We start from the raw sequence: 25,185 nt of genomic DNA, 5'->3' as shown, positions 1-25,185 counted from the left end.
TCGTCGCAGATCGCAAAGCACGTCAGCTCCGCACGTGGAGGTCGTGGGTTTGAATCCGGCTCCGGCCCTCCTGCGTGGAGTTTGCATGTTCTCCCCGTGCCTGCGGGGTTGTGGGTAATCCTGTTTCCTCCCACATTCCAAAAACATGTAAGATAGGTATATGAAACACCAAATTGTCTTTTTTTTTTTTTTTTGCATCACTGGCATTTGAACAAGGGTGTGTTTACCCTTTTATAACAGTTCTATAGTCACCCTGTGATTGGCTGGTAACCAGTCAAGGGTCAAGTCAGCATTAAAAAATATCACACCAAGTTAATGTATTAAAAGGACGTTTATTTCTTTATGAGTACCGAAATACGCCATAGTGCCTGAAAAGTCCTTGCGACACAAAGTCCGGGACAATAATTCGCATTGTCTAGGAAGGAAGAAGTGATGCAAAGGGTGGGGGGGGCATAAGTGCTACAAGAGAGTGATTAGCAGCTTGTGAGCGCCGCGGAGGCTTCCAATAGCACTTTTTGCACTTCTCCCGCAAGATGTCACTTGTGGAACTTTCTGGAACTGTCGAATCTTTGCCGTCGATACTCAAGGGGGAATTTTCTTTCTTGGCCATTTCCTGTTTGAGTAGATCAGCGTCAAGATGATGCACTCCGTGACTTGAGGTGTGTAGCGGCTCTCGTCCGGGCATGTTTGAAATGTCCACAATACGGGTGTCCCGAGTTCACTCGGGGGTGGGGGGAGCCGGTTCAAGGCGGCGAGCCGGCCGGCGGTCGGGGCGCTCCGAACATTTCCTGCGAGGCGTAGGTGATGTAGAGGAAACCGTCGGGGTCGCTGTAGTGGGAGTAGACCTCGCCCATGCTGGAGGACATACAGGACATGCTTTTCTCGGCCACCAGCAGGAAGAGGGCCTGGGTGGACTCCAGGTCAATCTTATTCCTGAGAGGACGGCGAGAATGAGACGCAAGAGTGGAACTTGAGGGCGGACGGCGTTACCTGAGCAGGCAGAGGAACTGGCCCAAGGTAAGCTCAAAGGGAACCAAAAACTTGGTCTTGTCCAGTAGAGGGAGAGTCTTTTCGCGGATGTATCGTTCCACAATAACCTAGAATGCGAAAACAGTCACGAGGGAGTCTTTCCAGACATTAGCCGCATGCGAGCGGCAACTCACCGGCAGCTTGTTGGGGAATTTGGAGCGAATGCTGCACACTTCGTCTTTTCTTGTTTCTGGGCAGAAAAGAAAGACGGTCTTTTAACTTTGATTTAACTTTTAACTTCGATTGGGCTCACCTTTACTGCAAGCTCGGTAAAAATGAACCGTTGTGGTCGTCGATGGCAGTCAATGAGTTGCCAAATCGTTCACTACCGTTGACGGCATGCGTGTCCAAATGAACTTTTTTTTTTTTTTTTAATGCAAGGCAATTAAAACAATACAGAGAAACTGCGGGCCAATTTTGAGCATCCTGACTGCCCGACATGTCTTAAAAATGTCCAATCCTTTTCTCCACCCACTCTCATTACAAAAAAAAAAAGTTGTATATGCAGTTCCTCAAGAATTACACATGGCATCACTCACCCAAGCACTTCCTCTGCTTGAAAGGCATCATCATCTCCATGGATTTCTCAAAGGGCGCCATCTTGGTTGCTTGCTTGGGGTGGTTTGCCGGGACCTGCGCTGCTGGAGATGTTGCGGCGGTCGGTGGCCCGTGGCTGACGCGGACGTCCCCTCGGGTGGAAGTTTTGCAAACCCCGACGAGAGACGGGCGCCGGGTGGGATTTATAGGCCGGGCGGGTGGGGAGGAGTCTGACCCCCACCCCCGCTAAAAAATGTGGCCCTTGCGAGTGTCTTCACACGTACTGGTTACCTGACTTTGCATTCTTCGAGTCATGTGGGCTGTCAGGAGGGGGACCCAAGGGCCCGGGCAAGAACTGAAAATGAGGTCATAGCACTCATGACAGAACTCCTGGTGACATGTTGATCATTTGATGATCCCTGAATTTGACCTCACAGTCTGGATTGCCGTTATGAGAGTGCTGTTTACATAACCGTGAAAACTAAAAACTGTGTCAGTAAAATACCGCCCCCCCCCTTCCCCAGCACAGTTTGAACGTAGTCAAAAGCTAGAACTTATTCTTAAAAAAAAGAACGATGGAATTCATTGGTTAAAAAAACTCAACCAGTGGCGGCAGGCGTTTCCACTAGAGGGCGCCAGAAAACGTCAAAGAGTGCAAGACCATCAAATAAGTCATCGGTTTACATTTTTCCGTTAAATTAACCACATCTTCATTTTTTTCCCTGTAACTTCTACATGACCTACTCAAAGAGTTCAAACTTTCAACTAAGCACTGCCAAATCCTCCCTTTTTCGCCTGTTATTTCTAAATTTATTAACCTATTCATGCTATTCCGACTTTCAACTGTTCAAATTATATTACCCAATGTCAATTCACAATTTTCTTTATTTAAGTACCGACAAAATTTTCATAATTATGATTTTTCAGTTTTTCACCTCTGTTGTTTACATTTTTCGCCGATTCAAACCATTCGAACAGTCCACATCATTCCACACCAGCCTGTCTCACTCCAATAAGGTACAATGCCTCTTTATTCAGCCCTGTGTCTTCAAATGCAATTTCTTTAGGGATTGCATTGATCTAGTTCACAAGTGTCAAAGTCAAGGCCCGGGGGCCACATGATTTTACGTGGCCCTCGAAAGCAAATCATGTCAATTTCCATGATCCCTTGCTAAACTTATTTTCCAAAATTTTAACATGTCATGTGCAGTAAATAAAAAAGTTATCCTTTACTTCTGATTTCAAAACTACTTACTCATCAATTTGTTTCAAACAAAAATTCACAAAACATTTGACTTGGTTTCCTCCTCAATTTGGTTTAAAAAAACCCAAAAACAAACACACTGGCGGCATGCACCTCCACTCAGGGGCGCCAGAGAACTTCAAGGAGTGTAAGTAATCACTATGATGACAGTTAACTTTTTTTCATGCGTCTATTTTATCAACGAGTGTATTAATCGACAATACAAATACGCATGTGCGTATTTGGCATTTGTCTATGTTTATTGTATTTGTGGATTATTTGTGGACAGTGACGTATCAAAAAACATTGGTTTCGGTGTAATGATGATGTAATGATGGAAACGATCTCCATCTGCTGGTCAAATGATGCTACTTTGAGAATTTGACTTTGTCATGAGATTTAAAGATATTCGTGCATATGATTATTATTTTATAATTCATATAATCAGTTATTTTGTGTAGTTTTTAATATACATATATATTTATTCATTTGCCTTTATAATGAGCGTGCTGATAATTGTCGGCAAAGGGAACATGTATTTTTGTAATTGATTTTATTGAACATATACTCATTTCAAAATCGAACAATGAAAAGAAAGAGCAAGTGAAAAACAAATCAACAAAAATTGCAGTTCAATGCGGTTTACATGTTGAAAGGAAGTAGGAAGTACAAAACTTAAGTCCTACCCCCTATTTTCTATATGTAACTCATATGTTAATACAATATTTGGGTATTCAAATCCCAAAACAAAACAAAAACAAGACATGTTCGTCTTATCACCATACCTGATGTATTTATTATTTTTTGTTTACTTATACATTCTAATACGTGTGTGATTAAATATATAGTTGGGACACTGTGTTAAAAGAATTGAACCATTTTCATATTCTATTTTTTATATTATTCAATCGCTTTTCAATTGTCTTCAATCAACTTAATGGGACGAAAAGCAAAGGTGAGTTCCGCAACCTGACATTTCGGCATAGTCCACCTCGCTACTCAATAAAAAATGCATGCGCTGTTAGTTGTAATTTTCTCTCTATGAAACAAATTGCGTTTTGGCCAGTAGGGCTCTGCGTGGACATGTCCACAATAGCAGTCCATGCATGTCACATCCAATAGACTCCGAAACGTCTCGAAACGTCACCTAAAGACACAAAGGACCCTGGGAACATAAAACAGACCCCCGTGATGAGGTCACTTGTTCAGACACACTATCTCTATGGGAACACTCCAGGAATGCGAGTTTTTTTTTTTTTTTTTTAATGCACTACTCTTGTACACTCCAAGTCGGACTCACCGTCGTCCCCCTTCTTCCCATGCGCCTATTTGAAAAAAACTTATCAACCAATAGCAACGCGTCGAGTGCACGTTAGCCCCGCCCCCTCCGCAGTTCTCTTCCCACGTTGTGCTTGCGTGCTGCATTGGAAACTACCGCAACCTGCTTGGCACCAAGGAGACCCGGGTTCGTTATCTGCACAAATGAGAGGTCACTCGCGGATCCGGCCGCGCCGCATCCCCTCGCCGCAATTCTCCACCGCTGGCTGAAATGTACGATAACGACCCGGTTGCTATGCTGCCACCCGTCGCCCGGATGCGATATCCGATAAGAAAATCGTTCCCGTAGCATTCGTCGTCAGCGGCTCGAGCGACGATGGCCGCCGGCCGCGTCAACTCGCTATGGTCCGGCACCGAGCGCGTCCGGATCGGGGAGCGCCTCAAGGCCACGCTGGCCGGCGTCCTGGAGCTGGAGCTGCTCCGGTGCAAGCACCTCGAGATGGTCGACGCCGCGCTGGGGGATCGCGCTGACGAGACGGAACCGGAGCTGGCGCACGGGGGCGAAGCGACGGACGCCGCGACGCCACGCGGGCAACAGGTCAGTCGCGCCGATCGCCAAGTCGCTTGACAAGCACGCCAAATGTCATCGGAGGGAAGTGTGCGTAGATCGCAAACGGGCCGGCGACCGTTTGGGCTCATCCATCAGCTGCAGGGGTCACTTTGGCGGAGCGGACACTTCATTAGGTACACCTGCACTGGCTCCTCCAAATGGAACATTTTTTTCCGACTACAAACAAAAATACAACGTGCATTGGAACAATTTCATATTGCTTACAAATAGCACTGCGGGAGCAGAGCAACATCTAAAGCTTCTGATTTTCCATATTTGAAGTGGATTTATTTCGCTTCTTGCGTCTTATCAATGCAAGCTTAGGCCTGTGACATTTTCTTCACATGATTGATAATCCATTTAACGTGACAGGCAAAATGACAGTATGGCAGGTGGACCTAATGTCGTGGCCAGGATGCAGATCATATTATGTGGCTTGACGTGTAATCCAGAAGGACACCATGTTCCTGCCTGGAGCGGTGGCCGACAGCGATAATGATATTGTGCATTATTTGTGAACGTGAACTACATTTGCATGGGTGAAATCATCATTTTGAAGACGTGTTGCTTTCTGGCGCTCCACTGAAAAGTAAAGCAGCAGGCACGGCGGAGGGGTGTGGTCACTAAAGAGTCAAGTGAAAAGTCACACTTCCTAGTGAGGATAAGCCATACATTTTGTGGATTATTAGTAGTATTGGAGCCAGATGAATTTGGGGCCAATCACTAAACACATCGAGCAGCGGCTCTGAAGTGGGGGTAAAAGTAGGCACTTTGGGGGGCAACATGAGATTTGAGGAGTTTCTGCAGATATCACAAAATCTAATTTAAGAGCTTTCAAAGCCATGACAGGAACCATACTTTTTTTTTTAAAGAGCAGTCCATTCTTTTCAAATCGAAAGCAAATCAATTGGAACATGAAGCATACTATTGCAGAATTCTGCTATAGTGACTCATTTTCAAAACATTTCATGTCTTTATTTTGTTAAGTTTTATGCAGAGGTGCTTTGTCATCCATGAAACAAATTTCCAGGCGAAGAACTGAAACAGATGGTTTCACACTATCATCGAGAGTTGCTCGATAAAATGCGCCTTTGGATGCCACTACAAATGTAGTTCCAAAGTTTAGTTAATTAGATCATTTAAAGTCATTTTTCATCCCCAAAAATGCGCTGCACTGGTTAAGGGATATTTGACTGAAAAAGATGTATACAAATATTTCGCAGGAGACACTGGACATCATTGAAAAAAGGTTGACAGACCAGTGAGTCTCAAACGGGGGTGATGAGATTTCTACTGAATTTCTGCATGCATTTTTTATGCAGTGAAAGGAATAGTACATGTTTTTCTTCTCAAATTAAGAGCTAATTAATTTGAACATGAAACAACTCATTCCTAAATCCTATCAAAACTTTGCATGCCTTCATTTTGTCCCTTCAAACTGTCCATTAGTGACTTCTGTAAATTAAAACACATGCTTGGCTACCGAATTTCTCTTTGGGAATAAATAAAGTATTGCTGAAGCTGCGCAATCCACAACGTAGTACTACAAATGTTCATCCAACCAAGAGAAAGTCCAAAGGACTTGTATGAAATCGGCCAAAAATGAGCGCCGCCTTCCACACCGCCCACCCACCGGCGGCATCTCCTCCGTCGTCCCCTCCAAGCATTTGGTGGCGCGCGGGGCGGCATTACTCATTGTCACCTCAGAAGGTGAGCTGCCGGCGTGGCCCGGCAAGTTGGCGCCCTACCCTCCGCCCCGCCCCCGCAAACAACAATGAGGTCCAACATGTAGACGCGCGCAGATGGAACAACATCCATTTTAATGATGGCTTTGCGCACGGGTTCCTGCTCCAACACATTCGAGCGCATGACTCATTGCTTAGGAATTATATAACAAGCTGTTTTTCTAAATGCGCGCTCACTGGCAACTTGATTAGAGTCTGCCTCTATTACAAGAGTTTTAAGAACAATTATGCCGTACCGGTGGAAATGTGGCTCAGCTTTGTGAACTTCAAAATGGTGGTGGGAGGGCTTCTAATGCTGAATATAAAGTGCAAATCAAATATGAGCTAACTAATAAGAGCCCTCTGCTTGCTTGAGTCTCAAATACACAAATAATGCACATTACATTAAATCAATCATAAAGATGGATTGGAAATGCTATTCGTTTCAAGACAAAATGTTAATTAGATGCAAATGAGTTCTTATCAAAGCAAAACTTTTACATATGCTAACGCTCCGGTTCTCAAATGGGGGTAACCCTGGAGGTGCTTGAAGGAACGCCAGGGGGTACTTGAGATTTTAAATAAATATGCAAAGTGCCCTTAAAAATCATTATTGACTTAATTAAATGTTTCAGGGAACTATAAGTTCATCAAACACATTTTATGTTCAATAAATTATTCAATTTCATTGTTTTAAAAACCTAAATTCTACCCCATATTTCAACGGATCAACCCGACTTCTCACGTGCCACCTCTCGTTACCTGTCAAGTTAATGATTTATTTTTTGTGAATTGATCTCTCCCAAAAGAGGACACTTAAAGTTGAATATTTTTCTGTGGACAAATATTCATTCATAATTATGTTTTTTTGAGAACATGTCTGACACTTTGTTATTTTGTTGTGGACAAATATTAGTTATTAAGTTCTTTTTTTTCCAATTATAACAGATCTCGTCTATGATCCAAAAAAGGACACTTTGTCAAATATTTGTTTGTGTACCAATACAAATAAAGTTTGAGAGTTTCTAAAGTTTAATAAATCAAAAACATATGGCATGTTTTAAGTTTTTTTAACACCAAAATTCTTTGCACTGATTAAGAGGTACTTGGCTGAAAACATATTTCACAGGGGATACATCACTGACAAAAAATTTGAGAACCACTGTGCTAACATATACCAAAGGAAAATAGCTGGCACAAATGAAAATGCTAACAAGCTAAACGCATAAAAGGCAAAACTATATAACATGCTGAAGAACTAACATTAGCTAGCATCTTACCCACAGTCACAAGTTCAACAAACACACTTTTGGATATATTATCATAAAAGACATCATTCTAAGAAAAAAAGTACAACTTACAGTTGTGCGCATCAGCGACTGACTGCTCTCAATTGAAGCCACACCATCCTTCTCACTACAAAATGTAATATCAACAGCGGCCAGAGGCGGCGCTAAAAACAAAGATCAAGCCAAACAAAGCACAACTAAATAAACAGTTAAAGGATAATTAATCAAGCAATTGTTTGACTTCAAATGATCAAAATCCTCAAACTTTCACCTCACAAAAGTAAATATTCAGATTTTGTGGTAGCTTCTTAAATGTATCTGATTTATCTTTTGTAATCAATCAAAATATGCCATTTGATTTCACTTTTTAGTATTATTATACATTTACCATGAGTGAGCTTTGAATAGAAGATTACATTGAAGGGTCTCATTTATTTAATATTTACTATTTACCTGTGAAATTTAATATTTTTTTACAACGTACATAAATATAATATACAGATACCTGTATTTACTTCCTATACTGTATACTTTATGAGGAACTGAAAGTCAATTTTAATGGTATTAAAACAACATCATGCTGATGCGTTCTACTAGCCAAATAAGGAAAGATTAAATCGTTTTTTGATGTCAATGTTTTTGCAATTGCAAATTTCATCTCTGATATTGGGAAAGAAGGCAATAAACATAAGCTCCTGTTGCTGCCAGATATTTTTTTTTTTTTGGTGTCCTCTAAGCCTATGCGGGCTGGGCGTGATGTTGTGTGTGCATGACACAATAATAAACATGTCATTCATTCCTATTTAAAAAAAAAAAAAAAGTATATTGACCTGCCAAAACAAGTAGCAAACTATATCAAATTACTGTAAGTAGTTTTTTGGTTATTTGTACAGGCCTGGCATTTGATCATCATTTAGTTGGGTTCATTTGGCTATCCCTGTTGGCCAAACACAACTTGCACTGGTTGTCAGCTACTTGGTGTAGACTATCAAATGTTCACACTCCCATAGACCATTCAGTCTTCCAACGTTTATTTTTGGAATGTGGGAGGGCGCTGGAGTATGCACCAAAAAAAAAAAAAAAATGCAAGCACAGGGAGGACATGCAAACTTCCCAACGCAAATCTGAAGCCCAAATTCGAACCGGTTGAATGGACCAGAACTGCTACTCTATTCTTTATTTTGATTCATTTGACATAGCAACAACTGACGAGGTGATCTGATGTATTGTAAACATAAGTGAGCATTAGATGGAACATCGTTTTTTTTGTAATCGAGAAAAATAAAGTAATTTCACTCCCATCATTCTTCTTGGTATTTCTGCGTTTAAATACTGACAGAAGGCTACTGCATATTGTTTTAGGTATTTGTAGTTATTAACATTTTGGACCTTTTATCTGTTTGAGTTGGAATAGCCAAACTGCATTTTAATAACATCTTGCGCAACATGTAGCTAGCGGCGAGTGTTAACGCTGAAGACTTATGGCGTATTGTACAATGACAACATAATTGACGAGCAGTTTCTTAGCATCCTGAATCGGCAATTTAATAGGATTATTTTTTTTAATGGTGGTGTGTTGATGGCAATAAAAACAGAGATGTGAGGAGGAGTGAAGCTACCTGGTAGTAACCACCAACTTCAAAATAAAAGTGTACTATGGCCATTGCATTGATGTCCATGTATTATAATTTGGTCTCGTTGGCGTGTGACGTTATCTCTTCCTTGGCAGTGTGTGTAGTTACATGGACAGAAAGTGGATTTGTTCTAGAACTTATAAAAATCGATTTTGGGGCATTTCATAGCAATTCTGAATAGCAGTAAATGAGATTATTTTGGGAATTGATTTTTTGTGGCACACCTCTTTGTCGATAATCAGCCAGGCTGATAATTGGTCTATCACTAGTAGCGTGATTTGTGTTTCATCTCAAGTCCCAGTCAGCTCAAGGATCATGTCAAAGAAAGAGACGGATGCACTGCGGCGTGTGTGTGCAGACTCCTGAAAACGAGTGTTGAAAAGCATCACCTTACAAGGAGCCATTAGACTGACTTGCGGATTGAAACAGGCTTTGTCTCTACTTGTTGCCTCAGGACCTGAAACATACAAAAAAAAAAAAAAAAAGTTCAGCCGACAGTGTTTTGCAAGGGCGTGGGTTTATGTTCAACATTTAAAATTAATAATGCATGAACAATAAATAGCGCCAAACAAAACATTGTTCGGCTGCACGCAGTACACAGATGTAAATGTGTTGTTCCTCATTGTTCCAGCGGCACAGTGGTGCTCACATGAAAGACTATCAGATTACAGCCCCCCCCCACCACCACACACACACACGCACACACACACACACACACACACTATGATTTGATCATGCACTAAGCGGGCCTGCGTGCAACAGTATATGCCCTAATGTGCATTGAGGACATACAAGACTTAGATTTATGCAGGAAAGCGACACATGGATAGAATCTTGAAATAGAATTAGAGCGAGAAAAAGTGCAGGTTGAGTTAGTCGCATGCTGCTCGTGTGTGGGAGGAGAAGCGAGAAGAGTTCGAGCTGCGCCGAGTCGGGGGCCGCGGGCTGAGAGGATATTATGGGAGTGGGTTGGGAGAGGGGGGATTATTTGTCAAGGGGAGTTAGAGGAGAGCGAGCGCGGTGGTAACGGGCGGTGGCGGGGTCATCTGAGATGCCCTTCTCCCTTGCCCCAGCAACAACTCCCCCCCAATCCCTTTAATCACTGAATGAATCACTCTGCAGTCTGTTTTTTTTCCACCTCTTTCCTCATCTCCAAGGTGACAGGTGGAGATGGACAGAAGTTAGAATCTGAACCCCCACCCCCCTTTTTTCCTTCTGTCAGACTGCTGCTCTGTCTTTGTTACGTCATCTGTCTTCTCCTATTATCTCCTCAACCCCCCACCCCTCCTTTCGCCTGTCATCACAACAGTGAGTCACTACCTGTATTGTTTTCTTGATCAGTAGTGCTCACAGGCTTTCTCTTGCCTCACGCAGAGACTGGCTGCAGTGCTTGTAGGGGGATTTAGAGAGTAATTGAAGGGAGGTGGGTGGGGGGGTATGATGGTGGTTGGGGGTTACGCCATGGCCTTGCTAATCTCGGAAATGGAAGCACTTTGCTGACTTGATGGAGTGATTGTCAAGTCTTGTTGTTTGCGGATGGAGCCTTGTTTACAAAATGTGCTTTCAGGGAGGGATTGAGTGATGTCATCGGGGCACACGCTGAAAAGGATGTCGTTCTGATTTACGTTCACGTTATGGGGGCGAGCCAACGGTGATGGTAAAGCCTTAAAACCTACAGTAAAACTTAATCACAAAAATGTGTGACCCCAAAAATGACAGGCAGTATCATAATGCACAATTATACACAAGCAAAATGGCGTTGACATTTTTGACTTAAAAACCCATTTGAACATATTTGCTGTCTCGTTTGGACGCAGTGGTAGGCTAGATGCGGAAAACCTTTTTTCTTTAAGTATCATGCGCATACCCTGTGAGATTATGGGAAAAAATATGAATAAACAAAGTTAATATAATTTTTGAATATCGATATAATCTCAGCCCAATTTACTTGTGCAAGAACCTTGTGGCGTTATGGGGGGAAACAAATTCGGTGTGCATCTGTCCACAAAAGATGATTCAATTCAGTTTTTGTATGCAAAACAAATGAAAGATGGTTAAAAAAGGTTTGAAAGTGGATTGATTAAATTCAGTTTGACACAGAAGCTCAATCCAAGAATGTATGATTAGGATTTTCTTTTTTAATTGTAATTTTAAATACATTTGAGTGAAGTTGTAAGTACTGCAAATTGGTGGTTTCCTTTTAAGGTATATCTCTCGCTCAAAAAAAAAATACCTTTTGATACAAATTTCAATGTATTTCCAAGTGGAACACTTTGATTTGATGCTTTCGTATCTTTGAAAATACAAAATATTTCTGATTCAAACATGGCTTTTGTTACACCCCTACAAATAAATTGAACCTTTTGCCGGTATATATATGGTACAACTGGATTACATTATTTACTATACTATTCTTCACAAAAAATAGTGCTTTATAACCCAGAGTGCTTTATGTAGGAAATTGTTTTAAAAAATGTCCTGTTCATTGATATCACGCCTAATACAATGTTTTCAATGGTACAGTAAGTAAAATAAGGTATGTGTTTAGCATTTAGCCTACTAATGCGTTAGAATGTACTTACAAATACTGTAATACCTTCAGATGTACTTGCAAATACGTCTTCAACATACTTGCAAATACCTTCAAACCTACTTACGAAGACATTCAATCTTATTTGCTAAAATTGTTAATTCCACGGTGGTAGTTCCACGCTTCCACGAAATGAAACAATTTGTGATGAGTTTTGATAGGGTGTTAAAAACAAGGGGGGGGGGGGGGGGGGGGCTACAACTGCCATGTATCGTCATGATCACTCAGCCCACACCTTTTTTGTACTGATTTTATTTCAGGCTCCCTCCCCCTCTGCCACAATGGGTCTGTCAAGTCAGAGTAACCCAGACAACTCCTGCAGTAACTCTAGCGACGGGGCAGTACATTCCTTACTGGGCGGGGGGAGTAACTCCCGCTGGTCCACTCTGTCCTGGGACGCACCTTCTGACCTGCTGTCTCCGCCCACGCCCGACCCCGGTGGTACCGTCCACCTGGAAAGCGATTCTAGGCCGAGCTCAGGTAAAAAGACGTACCCACAGAAGTGTGTGAACGTCTTGTGTAAGACACTTTTCTAAACATTAACCTGTCTTTTTCTCTACTATTGTTTACTTGCACTTTGTGTGACTTAGTACTGACTCAACTTTGCAACCTTTCTTGGCAAACATATTCATTCTCCTTCTTGCTATCCGAGTCATGCATTCCTATCACAGTTACAATTCTTACCAATTGTTGAGTAAACGGTGTTTCACTGCTAAAGAAAAAAGTTTGAAAGATAGTTCCACACTTGTACTGTCCTTATTTTAATTGTGAGTTGTCAAACTAGAGGTGTTGCTTGGGGGCGTAGAATACTTAGTTATTTTTACGAACGCACCAACCTGACCTGATATTTTGCTTTCAAGGTTTCTATTCAGTGAGTGGGAGCTCTCTGTCAGATTCATGCTACTCAGTATCCAGTGATGCTGCCCAAGGAGGACTGGTGCAGGCCAATAGACCTTTAAAGATTTGGGATCAAGTCCCAGGGTCAGTGAACAACACTGACATCTTATGGTCAGACATTGCGGTGCAGCAGCCAGTACTACGCAGGACCGCTGAGCCAACACAGGAGCAGTCGATGTCAGGTAAGAAGATAATGGAAAATGCAATGCAAATTGACTGTTTGCTTCAATGAAATGTTTTTTCTTTCTGTCCTTTTGCTCCGCAGTATCAAGTGATCCAGAAGTGTCTGGTCTTGGCTTTCTGTCCGACCTCTGTCCAGGTTTCAACCACTCATTGATTTCTTCTCTTCTAAAGCTCGACCGTGTCGCCCCATCCACCGTCCCCTCCAATGCACAACGACCCCAGTTGGACCCGTGCTACTGCGAAGACCTCATATCTCGTAGAACAAAAGAGGTGTACCCGTATCCCAGTCCGCTGCACGCCGTGGCCCTCCAGAGTCCCCTTTTTACCTCTCAGACACAGGCGCGATCTCCTTCTCCAAATTCTGAAGGAAACCAAACGGAGGAGTCAACAGAAACCATCAGTGGAGTAAATCCACCCCTCCAGCGTCAGAATACCAAAATCCCAGCATCTTTGACCCAAGTGGAGCAGTACATCTCTCGGCTAGCTCATCAATACCACCATCGGATAAACCTCTCCATTCCTGATCTTGCACATCTTCCGGGCACACACAGGGGCCTTAGCACGCCTGGTAAAAGTCACGGTTCCACGCAGTCCCTGTCTGCCTTTGAAAGCCGCAGTATACCTTCCACGCTGCCGGGGGGCAGTGTTACTCCATGCAAATCACTACTGGGGAATGCTGCAAGAGTGAGTCTCAGCGCAACTGAGAAAAAACCCACACGGAACTCGATTAATCTGGGTAGCCTTCCCTCTGCGACCGGAGAGGATCTGAACATCAACTTACATCTCAACCTCAACTTGAATCTTGCCTCTGGTTTAAACTCCAACATAGGAATTGTTGAAAAACCTCAAAATGTCAAAGCGGGGGCTGACTCTGGAGGATCCGTGGCAACACAACCTTCGTCAACGCCTGGGCCAGCGCTCCGAGCCCGCCCTCGAATTTCCACGTGTCCTACTTCTTTGAACCACCGGAGCTCCCTGGAGGTCACCCCGGGCCCTGCAGCCACCTCTGGATTTGGATCAGCGGCTTTCTCTCGCTCATTGGACTGGAGTGCCGGACCGCCAAACGAGACGGGAACCTCAGTGTTCTGCAACAGTTTTGGATCAGCCGCGGGGTCCCAGCGCAGCAGCTTGATACGGGAATCCAGCTCCAGTCCCAAACTGATCGAGGACTCCCCTATGGTGGGGGAAATCTCCCGTCTCTCTGGCTTATCGAGGGCCGTCGTGGTTGGACTGATGGAGCAAGGCGTAGAACTGGACATTGACTGTTTCCAAGCGGAAGCAGCCTGTGATTTGAAGAAGCATAAAGGTCTTTTGACCGGTCGCAAAGAACAACCACACGACTACATTAAAGTGACCGACTTGAATCCTCAGAGACCCATCCAACTCTCTCTCAGCGTCACCCATTCCCCGCAGTCCCAGACCAGTCCCACCCCACCCCTCTCACACTCCAGCAGCCCAATTCACCCGTACCAATCTATCCAAACTCCTTCTCCATTCTATTCTTCACACAGCCAGTACCAACAGATTCCTTCCCCGTCAGACCTGCCTTCCTCCACAGCTTCCTCTCCTACCTCCCGCCCCACGCAAAGAACCCACTCTCCCCCACGTCCTCTCCAACCCTCTCCGATGGGTGCCACCACGCTCTCAGTTTTCCGAAGAGACACCCCTTTCCAGTGTTCACTGCCCCGTACCAGCACCAGCTCATCTCCAGTGGAGTATGGCGGCATCCATCCAAGGAGTGGCTCCCTCCGACACAGCACGGGCTGGAATAGAGTGGACGGGGACGGGCTGTACAGGGGAAAGCATGCGTCACACAGGCTGATCAGGGCAGCCACCGTGAGCAGCTACAACAAGAGGGAGGACTACGACTCCACTTGGTGTGAGGATGAAGAGACACGATCCAGCAGCAGGATGTCCAGCAAACTTAGCAAAGCCTTTGAAGGACGCCTTTGGGGAAAGGACACTCCGAGTGAGAAGGAGAAAAAGGATAGGGCGGAGTATGGCTACGGGTGGACGAGGAACATCGGCGGAAGCTGCAGGGGAGAACAGAGAAGGGTGACGGTGGCACCCAACGCTCAAGATAGGCGGCCAAAGGTAGAAAATTCACCCGTGTTCTCTAAGAAGAAAGGGAAAGACGGTGGAGAGAAGCGAAGCTCCAGCGTCAGGCTGCCCCGGAGGGCTCTGTTCAGGAGCGAGTCTCAGGGCTTGCTGGTGCCTTGCAACCAAGAGAAGCCCACAAGACAGTCAAACTGGGTTTCCTCATTCGACGTGGGGCAAAGTGCCATGAGCGTAGGCAGGGATGAGGGTGTCAGACTGCTGAGCGCAAAGGACGACAAGCACCTCTCTTCTACCGCAAGCCTCTTCAACCTCTCCTGCTCTCAGAGTTTTGAGAGCAGCTGTCATTCACTCTCCCCTCTTTCCTCTCCCTCTTTTTCTCCATCGCCACCACCCAGAATGCCCCTCCAACGCTCTCGATCCCTCAGGGACTTGGGGAGGCGAGTTTTTGGCTCCATGAGATCTTTAAGCCTCAAACAGAAACCATCAAAGAAGTGACTTTTCAACTGAACGGTGTTAAGATTGTACAAAGTTTTTAAGTATTGCTTTTGGACTGGGGATACTAAATACAAGTTCTCTGAACGTCCTAGACATTAGCTGGAGAGTTCCTCTCAGGCACATTCATCCATATATAATTAATTCCAGAGGGTTCTTGCAGCCTAAAGAAGGGGCTGAGTAACATGATGACTGCACTCTATCTTTCACACTTGGGAACAATTTGGAAAAAATATTCTGGTGAGATAAATGTTTATGCTGAATAAAAACAACATTGGCATGTTAACTCTAAAATGGCATTTATTTTCTCTAGCATGTTAAGTTTTTTCTCCCCATTTTACTAGATAAGCAAAATTACACTTATTAGTAGCAGCAACTTAAATTACATTTGTAGTAGAGTATTTGTGAGAGGTGATCAAAGCGATATTATCAATAACTTCAAATAGAAATATAGCAGAATTATGCGTATTAGTTGTGGCTTTATTCTTAAATCTTGTAACCATGAGTATACCGTTTTAACACGTGCAGCATTTTGTGTAATCCTTTAATTTTTAGATCACAGGCATTTCATGTCAAAGAAAAAGCATTGAAGATACCATGGAGCTGAAATTTCACCCAGATGGTGACAACATGTCAGTTTTTAACATGGCATGACCACTTAGTAATCACACTACTAGGCATGTGAACGTTTAGGTTAAATTAAATTTTTTTGATTGTCAAATCTTGTAACTATTATAACCACAAACATTTAATATTTTGAATAAAATGGGGATGCTATTGTTAAAAAAAAAAAAAACCTGACATGACAGAGAAAAACATTTGTTCCGTTTTAGATTCTGCACCCAAATCTTTGGTAAAAACGGCCGTGAGATCTAACTCATCAAAAGGTGTGTTCCTCAGCGTTATTTAATGAGTGTCAGAAGTCTGCAGGGAATAAACGTGAGCCATCAAGCCTCTGATGATGCAAAGACTCATTGAAAACATCTTGTGTGCGGTTCTTTGAAGTCTTGTAGCGCACTCATCTGGGTAAAAGTAGCTCCAGTAATAGTAAAAAAAAGACACCATCATACACCATCAGCGAGTTGAATGCTGTATATTCTAAGAATGAATTTATTCATATACACGCTTTTGCATGCTGCTCTGTGACAAGTTCAGTGATTAGTTATTGTGAGAATGATTTTTTTTTTAAAGACTGGCAATCCTGCCTCTTGAAGTACAATCATAATGGCCAAGAGTTGACCAAAACTTGTTTTCTTGAATGTGCTCAGGATTTTTGAAAGAATTGTTGAGTGTAACTAAGTGCAACTTCTCAATGAATAAAGTCAACCTCAAAATAAGCATTCATGGCGTTATAAATACACACCCATACACTACCAAGATTCAAATGGAGTTGATTGCTCTGTAGAATGTGGAAAAGAAAGAAAAAAAAAATAGAGTTGAAAATGCTCAATTGATGAAGTCTCCTCACTTGAGTTAGGTCTCTTCTCAGTTCAAGTGCTCCCGTTGTTAAGGAACACCATTTCCTGTCTATATTCTCCAAACTGAAACTTCATTTTTTTATATTCTACATTCACAAGTCAAAATTTTGAACATTTACTTCCCCTAAAGGGCCCATATCATAGAAATTTAGCTTTTAATCATATTACAATGTTAATTTATCACCCTAAACCCCCCGAAGTGTTATTTTCCTTCATTGGCGCATTTCTAAGAATTCCTTGCTTAATCTGCGCTGACGCCCTGCCCAACCAATATTATGGGACGTCCGTTCTTGTCACTGTTGTTAACATCACAATACGGAGGAATGCCCGCGTGCCGCCTCTGCACTGTCTGAGCAAGAGTGAATACACGCCCACCTTATCTGAGACATTCATGTTTTGTTTTTTTTTTTTCTTTCGTAAGTGATCGAGTTGGGGAGGTGAGATTTTGCACTGTATGAAAATGTCCAAGGTTTTGACTGCTAGTGCACATTTACTGATGTCTCTCACTCACCTGAGAAACAAACGATATATCAGTGGTTCAGGCTTTCACTTTATAATGTTCTTTAGTTGGCCTGCCTTGTATCCGCTCAGTTTGAACATAGTCCTTAGTCTTGAACGCAGCATCATTAGAAGACAGTCAAATGAACTCCATCACTTGATGTGTCAGTCTGGGTAATCTATTCTCCAGAGTCACTCTTTGTGCTTGAAGCAAACATGCCTCTGTACATGGCTTTCTCCTGGATTAACTCATTGTTGATCTTTTCCTCAATCCTTTGCAAGTACCTCCTCACGTTGACATCTGTAACAAAATGGTTTCAATAATTCACGAGTTGAACAGCACTCCCCAAAATAGTCACTTTACACTCATTTGAAATGTACTGTATACTGGCTTGTGATCAAACGTCTATTGCCACGGCAACCTGGACTTTTCCTCGAGGCACAATGAATTCCGATACTGCGTTGGTGGAAACTACTGTTGAGTTATGCACAGCCCTTAATAAAAGTCACCCCCTTGACCGCATGCAATTTATACCTTAACTATAGTTAGAATTTCCTAGAAGCTAAAATTAAATAATAGAAGAAATACTTTAAATGGAGCATAAAGCATCTTACCATTAGGCTGCGCCATGCAGGCTTGTGTCAAGTATTGCTTGGCTTTCTGTGCGTCTCCCAGCTCAAGTGTGGCCACGCCAGCCCTATAGAGCGCTTTGGCATCAGTTGGACGCTTCTCCAACACCCGCAGGCTGTACTCACGCACGCGAGTGTAGTCTACACTTTTTTTCTGCAGCAAACAAGCTGAAAAAGACAGTGTTTGTCCAAACAATTACCATATTTTGTAAAGTACTCAATTAGGGTTGTAGCAGTATAAAAATAGAAGATCCAAGAAATCCAAGTACAGTTGCAGTTTCTCATGTTTCAATGTACCAGCTAAGTTGTTGAAGCAGTCTATTTGTGTGTTTCTTAAGATTGTCTCTTGTTCCGTTGTAAGAGCTGGCCTCTCAGGTCCAAATCCTTTAAAAGTCGACGGCACTTCGGAGTCGAGGCTTCGGAGGATCAAAAGAGCGCGATGATAACGGCCAACAGCAGCGCGGATGTTCTTTTCCCGGTAGAAAGTGTTTCCTTCCGTCTTCATTTGCCCTGCTTCCTCCAGCAAAGCATAGACTGGCTTTGAAACAGGTGAAGCAGCTGCAGCGGCTGCTGTTTCTTCCTCCATTTCTGGTGTTTCCTCTGGTCCGTCAGACTGCATTCCTAGAGAGGAACTTGTATGCCAAAAGAGAAGAACATGGTGTTTGTCATTTTACTCAGGAAAAACACAATTTATGATATCATCGACTAACATAACAGGTTCTGGTGGATCCCAAAAAATTGCTAACAATAACAGTTGTTTTTCAAAAGCGTTCAACCAAATTTCAGTGGACATAAGGACACTTTTTTTAAGCCTGGCTGTTAACATTTATGCGACTGACTTTGAATGGCGTGTATCGTTACCAGTTTCCACTGTTGTAGCACTTCGCTGTAAAACAATGATAAATGTTCACGATGCTTGATTCTCAAGCAGCTATTCGACATAACCAGAATAGTGCACACATTTATTTAACTGTTTCTAAATTAATATAAAGTTGTGATGTTTCGAAAACATACAGCATTGTTAAACATAACTGTCGATGAAATGGAATCTTAATGAGTATTTAGCACACCTTTTAAATTGGAGGTCAGAATATCCCTAGGAACGAGCCAAGGGTAAATCATAATTGAAATGCACTTTTAGAGGATGGATGCATGAATGAGTTAGCGTAAATTTTGAGTCGTTACCCGCACAACTAAACGTTACGGGGAGGCTAACCATGCTAGTAAACGGAGGGGCATATCCCCCACACACGATATTAAAAAAGACACGTTAACAACACGTGCCCTCGGGGTTTTCTACATACACGTGCTTTAAAGGGCTGGTTCAAATCGCCAAGGAAACGCTTACCTTGAACAAAACGCGAATCGTTGGCTACTTTGAAAAACTACCAGAACAACCACTTCCGGTATAAACACGCTTTCTGTGGATTAAAATCTCAGTTACAAGATAGATACTGCCATCTAAAGACCACATAGGGAATTGCTTGTTCTTTAAAAAAAATAAGAAAGATATTATAATCAATATACAGTGCATTATTCCGCAACAGCAACAACAAACAAACAAATATATAAATAAAAAAATAATAGATAGCTAGCAAACGTAATCACTGTGTACCAACGCACAATTCCTCTGGAAAAACAGAAACCAGTCTATGAGTAGAAATACCAATTTGATTCCCTTTCTTCAATAAAACTAAAATGAACTAGTGTTTGTTAATATATATTTTTTATAACATTATATTGGTATTGTTGTGCACTACTGACTAAAAGATTATGAACTTATACAAGCTTTTGCTGAGAAAAAAATGACAAGGAATCAAAAACAACAACAGCATATATACACATATACATCACGACTGTGCAGTTAAATGCAACATATGCAACAGGAAGAACAACGGCAAAAGCTTGTGTATGAGTTTAATACAGATACGACATTAACCTAACACTGAACAAGATTCGATATATTTTTGTAAAATTTAAAACAAAAATGTCTACTGTGTGATAACTACATGAGTGGGTATGTAGTATACAAAAGTCACATTGGCGCGCGCACACACACACACACACACACACACCCACACACACACACACACACACACACACACACACACACGGCATTAATGAGTTACATTTCAGCGTGATTCATTCAGCATAATTTCATTGTCACTCTGATCTCCAGCTGACACTTCCTTGTGGTTTTTGACAGTATTACTACTCACTAACATGAGACTCTGTGGTGACTGTCGTTTTTTCACCTTATATACATCGAATCTCTCTGGAAGCAGTCCCTTATTGAACAACAGTGAAGCCAGGTAAGAGACCAACAAAGTGGAAGTAAAATTACACAGCATGCATATAGTGCTAACAGGCGCATGCTGCACATACACGCCATTTTCAAGCGTGCACCCCGGGAAGCGGAGAGTCACCGGTAAGCCCAGAGACGGTTCGCCACTCAGCAGTCGCAACACCACCCCTATCAAGAAGCCCGTCATGGCGCCGTAGCCATTGGAGTGCTCAAAGAAGAGGACGCAAATGAGTTGAGGGAACAGAAAGACATAAGTAATACCGGAGCCCAGGACCCAGTACGACATAATGCTGGCATTGAGAAAGGCAAGGGATGTGCCAGTAAGGCCCACGAGCAACATCATGATCCTGATCACCCAGTGAACTTCTTGATGTGATGCCTGCAGAGATGGATGACACACCCGATGAATTCTCTTTGAGATTGTTAACCCTCAGGAAGCTATAGCAAGCTCTCTTACCTTCGTCCTTAAGATACTCTTATAAATGTTGGACACAAAGAGAGTGACCGCTGATAATATAAATGAGTCAATAGTTGACATCACAGCAGCGGTTGTTGCAGAAATACCCACAATTGAGATGTAATTTGGGCTGAGTTGCTGCAAAGCGATGGGCATGATAAGATTGGTCTCTCCGCGTTGAAATGGAGATGGCGATCCATATTCCGTCTTATTCCAATCTATTGGGATAGATAACATTTGAAGACTGAAAATGTGCATTAATTCACAATGTGTTTCTGTTTTGTTACCTGTGGATGCTGCAACCGCTCCAATCAAAACAGACGGGATTGAAAAAATGATGACAATGGGTGCTGCAATGAAGCCAATCAGCCGAGCTGTGCCCGGGGAAGATGATGACAGGATCCTCTGGTAGTAGTCTTGAGTGGCCAAGTTCCCCAAACTCTAAACATACAGATAAAAAACTTCATCATAGACTTACCTTCTATCAATGTGTTTGCCTAACCTACCAAGTCTTTCAAAATGTGGTGCATGTAATGCAAAATAATGGGACTATGAATATTCTTCTTCCTCTTTAGAGTGAACTGATTTTAATGTGCTCATTTTTTTATGTCTGTGTGGTAAATGTCACCCCTTTTGTTCTTCTTGATCTATGTCAGCATCCACAGATTGACAGGAGGCCCAGGTTATTTTAACATTTGCAGTCATTATTACTGCCATAGTTAACATATTGTGTGGAGATATGGGGCAAGATTTACAAAACAAACACTTAGTTGATCTTTAAACACAAAAAATTCCAAATTGTCAACAGTTCAAACGATAAGGAAACAACTAAGCAATTGTTTTTCAAACGCTCCTAAAGTCTAGATTTAGATGAGTTTTAAATGGCACAATGAATGTACAAAGTATATAATTATACATTTTGCCACTGAAACAAGTCTGCACACCAAGGTTCAATTGCCATTTTTTGTAAAAGAAAAAAGATGACACCAAGATTAACATTTCATTAAGACATAACTCTTTGCTGACTTCCATTAAAAATGAATTTGAATGTAATTAGTTAAGTTTCTAGCACAGCTCTATTGTACTGTCCAATCACATGATTGCATTTTGTAACCTTTTCCTTCAGCTTTTTTATTTCAACTAAGTTGTTAAGTTTTAGGTCACCACAACATTGGTAAATGTGCTGAAATGATTTACGCCGCTCTCTTTTTGATATTAAACAAACCAGCATTTGAATTAGGGTGTGTCATCCTTTTATGTCCACTATTGTTGCGCATGCAAAACGCTCACCAACAACAAAGTTTGATCAATCCAGCTCCATATTTTGTCCGGGTCAACGGAACGGACCCACGGCTCTTGATAGGTGAAGTTGAAAGCAGTCGAAGCGATGTCAACTGAATAGGGGTTCGTGAGCAGGAAAGGAACGCATATCAACTGCACAAAAAGGAATTATTATTAAACACAAGTGTTTTTTAAATGGATGCCATGAGCCACTCACCATTCCAATGGACATGAGTGTCATCTGAACAATATCCGTGTAGGCTACAGAAATGAGCCCGCCCTGCAGTGTGTAGATAATGGCTACTGTAGACGAAATCCAAATACATTGTGCGTATGATAAATCCAGGATCACACTCATTGATGCTCCTTTAAATGACAAAGCCGCCACACACACACACATTGTTCAGGAATATTTTGGAATTAACCTTCCAAAATAATTTTCAATATTTCCTTTGTGTAATTTTTGATAGCGATGTCAAGCTCGTGATCAGAAATCGGGCCCAATAAATCAAAGTATTTCAGCAATTTTTATGTTTTTTTTTTTAAATCAGAATCTGAAACTGTAAAAAGTGCAACAAAAATATTATTCATATTATTATTATTATTATTATTATTATTATTATTATTAATAATAATAATAATAATAATAATAATAATAATAATAATGATTTACTCAATCTTTAAAAAATTGGTAAAGATGTTAAGAAGGATCATGGAAGTCGACATGATTTGTTTTTGCGGCCCACTTTAAGCAACGTTGCAGGCTAAATCTTGCTCCTGGCCCTTGAGTTTGACACTAGTGCAGCAGGACAATATTCAGGTAGTTGTCATGGGAAGCTAACGTGAAACTATCACAATGTCACAATGATAATACTGTATGTGTAATGCATAAATATTTTAGAGTGGAAAGAAAATATTTGCAATGTGTGAAAACGGAGCATTTTGTATGGTGGAAGCAAGAGATTCGTTAAACACACCTAATTATATACACTAACTGAAAAACTGATGTATGTGCCCCCCAAAACAAAACAAAACACCATTTAGATGCAGTTTTTTTTCATCATTACATAGCTGAGATATTGGTAGACCCTCAAAATAAGGTGACTCAGACTCTGGTGAAAGGTTTGTGATCAAGACACTCCTTAATTTTGGACATTTTTCATTGTATAAAAATGGTAAATCTGTGCACAAAGAACTTTGTTAGAAAATAACAAATCTTTTTACTTACCCAAGCCCATGAGAGTGGACGGCACCCACACTAAATCAGTCATTATCAGCGCAATGGAAAAAACACCACTGATGACTTTTCCATATTTGTCACGGAATGGGTCCATCATTGTCACATATTTTCTCTCTCTCATCGGCTTGGCCAGGAAAACTCCCCCTTCGGTCACATACAATTGTGATTTACGTAAAAAGGCCTTGCTATACTTCTAAATCAAAACGTTAACAAAATAGCCATCGTCTACAGAGGAACTTACCTATCAGAAAAGAAGAGCTGATTGTAATTGGTATAATAACAGCCCAGGCCAGGCCCCAGTCTGGAGTGTAAACTATCTCAGTCAGTCCGACAACGAAGCCTCCTCCAGTGAAGGTAGCTGGAGGACACATGATTTACACTCATCTGCTTGGCTTATTCTCAAGACAAACTATGGTGAGGATAGGGAGCATTTGACAGTCAATAACTTCTCTGCTGACCTCAACACTGTCAGAAGCACGCAATTCCGTTTTCAACTTACATGAAATTGCATTCATTTAAAGTCTGTTCTCTTTATTTCGTTGCTCGCCTGGGATGCCCTGCTTCCAGTAGTGACACTTGTCCAATCAGATTTCAGCTTTTTTGCATTGACATTTGATTGCTGCAAATGCAAGTCCATGAAATACATACAAGAATAATCCAGTTGGAGCTGCCAATGTGAAGTAAACATTTTTGATTGGGCTTTGTCATTTGAATATTTTGCAAAGTCACTTGTCTTGGAATTGACCAACTGTCAATAATTTGTCCTGACTTGATGAATTGCTGTCACTACTCCTTGTTTGGAAACAACAGTTTTTTTCCACAATCTTTAAGGATCCAGTATTTTGAAGCTCTTGCAATTTGAGTAACCAGAATCTGTCTATGTAGGACCAGGATCATGCATGTAGCAGTTTTTTGGCCAAAACCAAAGCTGAAATCTAAGAAATGTTATTTTTTGTTACTTTTTTCAGGGTAAAATAATTCTCTCACTATCTACTGTTAGATCTGTAAAAGTTGAGTTATTATTTAACATTCTTATTTTTTGTAGAATCAATTAAAGTGATGAACAACAATGATTAAAGTAAAATCACTTAACTCATTCAAACACATAGACATATATTTTACATTTTTTTTTAAAGCCCGGACATTTAATCGGGCATTTTATCATTTGAATGATACTTCTTTACATTTTTTTCCTTTTATTCAAGTGTTTGTCAGAAGGGAGCTCGACAAATGGCTGGTACTAAATAAATAAATCACTAAATTAATAAATTTTTTGAAGTAATTACTGTATGCACGCAAATGATCAATTCCATTTGGCAAAAGCAGCTTGTACTGTAAATACTGTACCTGCCAAGGTGAAGACCCCTATCATCAAACTTATTTGTCTATTTCCCAGCAGTGTGATGTCCATCTGGTTTGCCTGATTCTTCTTATTCATTCGCTTGGTCTTCATTGAGGCCCAAATGCCAGTGCCCAGCACCAGAATATAGAAAAGCCCCATCAACACAACGCCAGGGATGTTCACACTCATGTTGCTCGGAGAGAATGACTCAATGAGGAAATTTAGCATGAACATACAGTTCAGATTACTGGGAAAAACAGGTTCCATTGCAAATAGAGATTTCTGCCCCTGGTGTAATACAGACACCGCTCTAAATTTGGCATCAATTTTGAGAGTTAATCCTGAATGTTTTCTTAACAAAAAGCAGTGCAGGGTTTTCTGACTTAAGCA

At 41.7% G+C, this 25,185-nt stretch overlaps 4 protein-coding genes across 7 annotated transcripts; 1 reads left to right on the top strand and 3 right to left on the bottom strand.

The window, feature by feature from the left end:
• Positions 1–376: 376 nt before the first annotated feature.
• On the bottom strand, positions 377–9,805 carry map1lc3cl (microtubule-associated protein 1 light chain 3 gamma, like). 2 transcript variants are annotated; one of them, XM_088431028.1, is made up of 6 exons: positions 9,734–9,805; positions 7,783–7,874; positions 1,569–1,921; positions 1,164–1,219; positions 991–1,097; positions 377–933 (listed from the first exon to the last, which is right to left on the bottom strand). In XM_088431028.1, the coding sequence occupies exons 3-6, from the start codon at positions 1,627–1,629 to the stop codon at positions 744–746; spliced, it is 414 nt and encodes a 137-aa protein (XP_088287154.1). In that variant the 5' UTR covers positions 1,630–1,921; positions 7,783–7,874; positions 9,734–9,805; the 3' UTR covers positions 377–743. The 2 variants fall into 2 exon arrangements, with proteins under 2 accessions (XP_088287154.1, XP_088287152.1); XM_088431026.1 differs by having other exon boundaries at positions 7,783–9,797.
• Positions 4,228–16,902, top strand: LOC148413824 (uncharacterized). The gene is made up of 4 exons (XM_088431021.1): positions 4,228–4,685; positions 12,195–12,414; positions 12,795–13,013; positions 13,097–16,902. The coding sequence occupies exons 1-4, from the start codon at positions 4,464–4,466 to the stop codon at positions 15,565–15,567; spliced, it is 3,132 nt and encodes a 1,043-aa protein (XP_088287147.1). The 5' UTR covers positions 4,228–4,463; the 3' UTR covers positions 15,568–16,902.
• ttc9c (tetratricopeptide repeat domain 9C) lies at positions 15,847–19,582 on the bottom strand. 2 transcript variants are annotated; one of them, XM_088431024.1, is made up of 4 exons: positions 19,519–19,582; positions 18,468–18,802; positions 18,156–18,338; positions 15,847–17,841 (listed from the first exon to the last, which is right to left on the bottom strand). In XM_088431024.1, the coding sequence occupies exons 2-4, from the start codon at positions 18,787–18,789 to the stop codon at positions 17,720–17,722; spliced, it is 627 nt and encodes a 208-aa protein (XP_088287150.1). In that variant the 5' UTR covers positions 18,790–18,802; positions 19,519–19,582; the 3' UTR covers positions 15,847–17,719. The 2 variants fall into 2 exon arrangements, with proteins under 2 accessions (XP_088287150.1, XP_088287151.1); XM_088431025.1 differs by lacking the exon at positions 19,519–19,582 and adding an exon at positions 19,241–19,486.
• Positions 19,583–20,073: 491 nt separating this feature from the next.
• LOC148413822 (high-affinity choline transporter 1-like) lies at positions 20,074–24,984 on the bottom strand. Of its 2 annotated transcripts, none has more exons than XM_088431022.1 (8): positions 24,801–24,984; positions 23,695–23,811; positions 23,442–23,597; positions 22,431–22,579; positions 22,223–22,366; positions 21,220–21,373; positions 20,933–21,150; positions 20,074–20,854 (listed from the first exon to the last, which is right to left on the bottom strand). In XM_088431022.1, exons 1-8 carry the CDS (start codon positions 24,982–24,984, stop codon positions 20,303–20,305), a joined length of 1,674 nt encoding a protein of 557 aa, XP_088287148.1. In that variant the 3' UTR covers positions 20,074–20,302. The 2 variants fall into 2 exon arrangements, with proteins under 2 accessions (XP_088287148.1, XP_088287149.1); XM_088431023.1 differs by having other exon boundaries at positions 22,431–22,516; positions 24,801–24,978.
• Positions 24,985–25,185: the final 201 nt, after the last annotated feature.

The sequence above is a fragment of the Hippichthys cyanospilos genome, chromosome 13 (genome assembly GCF_059441005.1).
Source record: "Hippichthys cyanospilos isolate Australia breed blue-spotted pipefish chromosome 13, RoL_Hcya_1.0, whole genome shotgun sequence".
NCBI lineage: Eukaryota > Metazoa > Chordata > Actinopteri > Syngnathiformes > Syngnathidae > Hippichthys > Hippichthys cyanospilos.
Note: the sequence above shows the minus strand (reverse complement) of the source record. Positions and strands in the feature narration are given on the sequence as shown.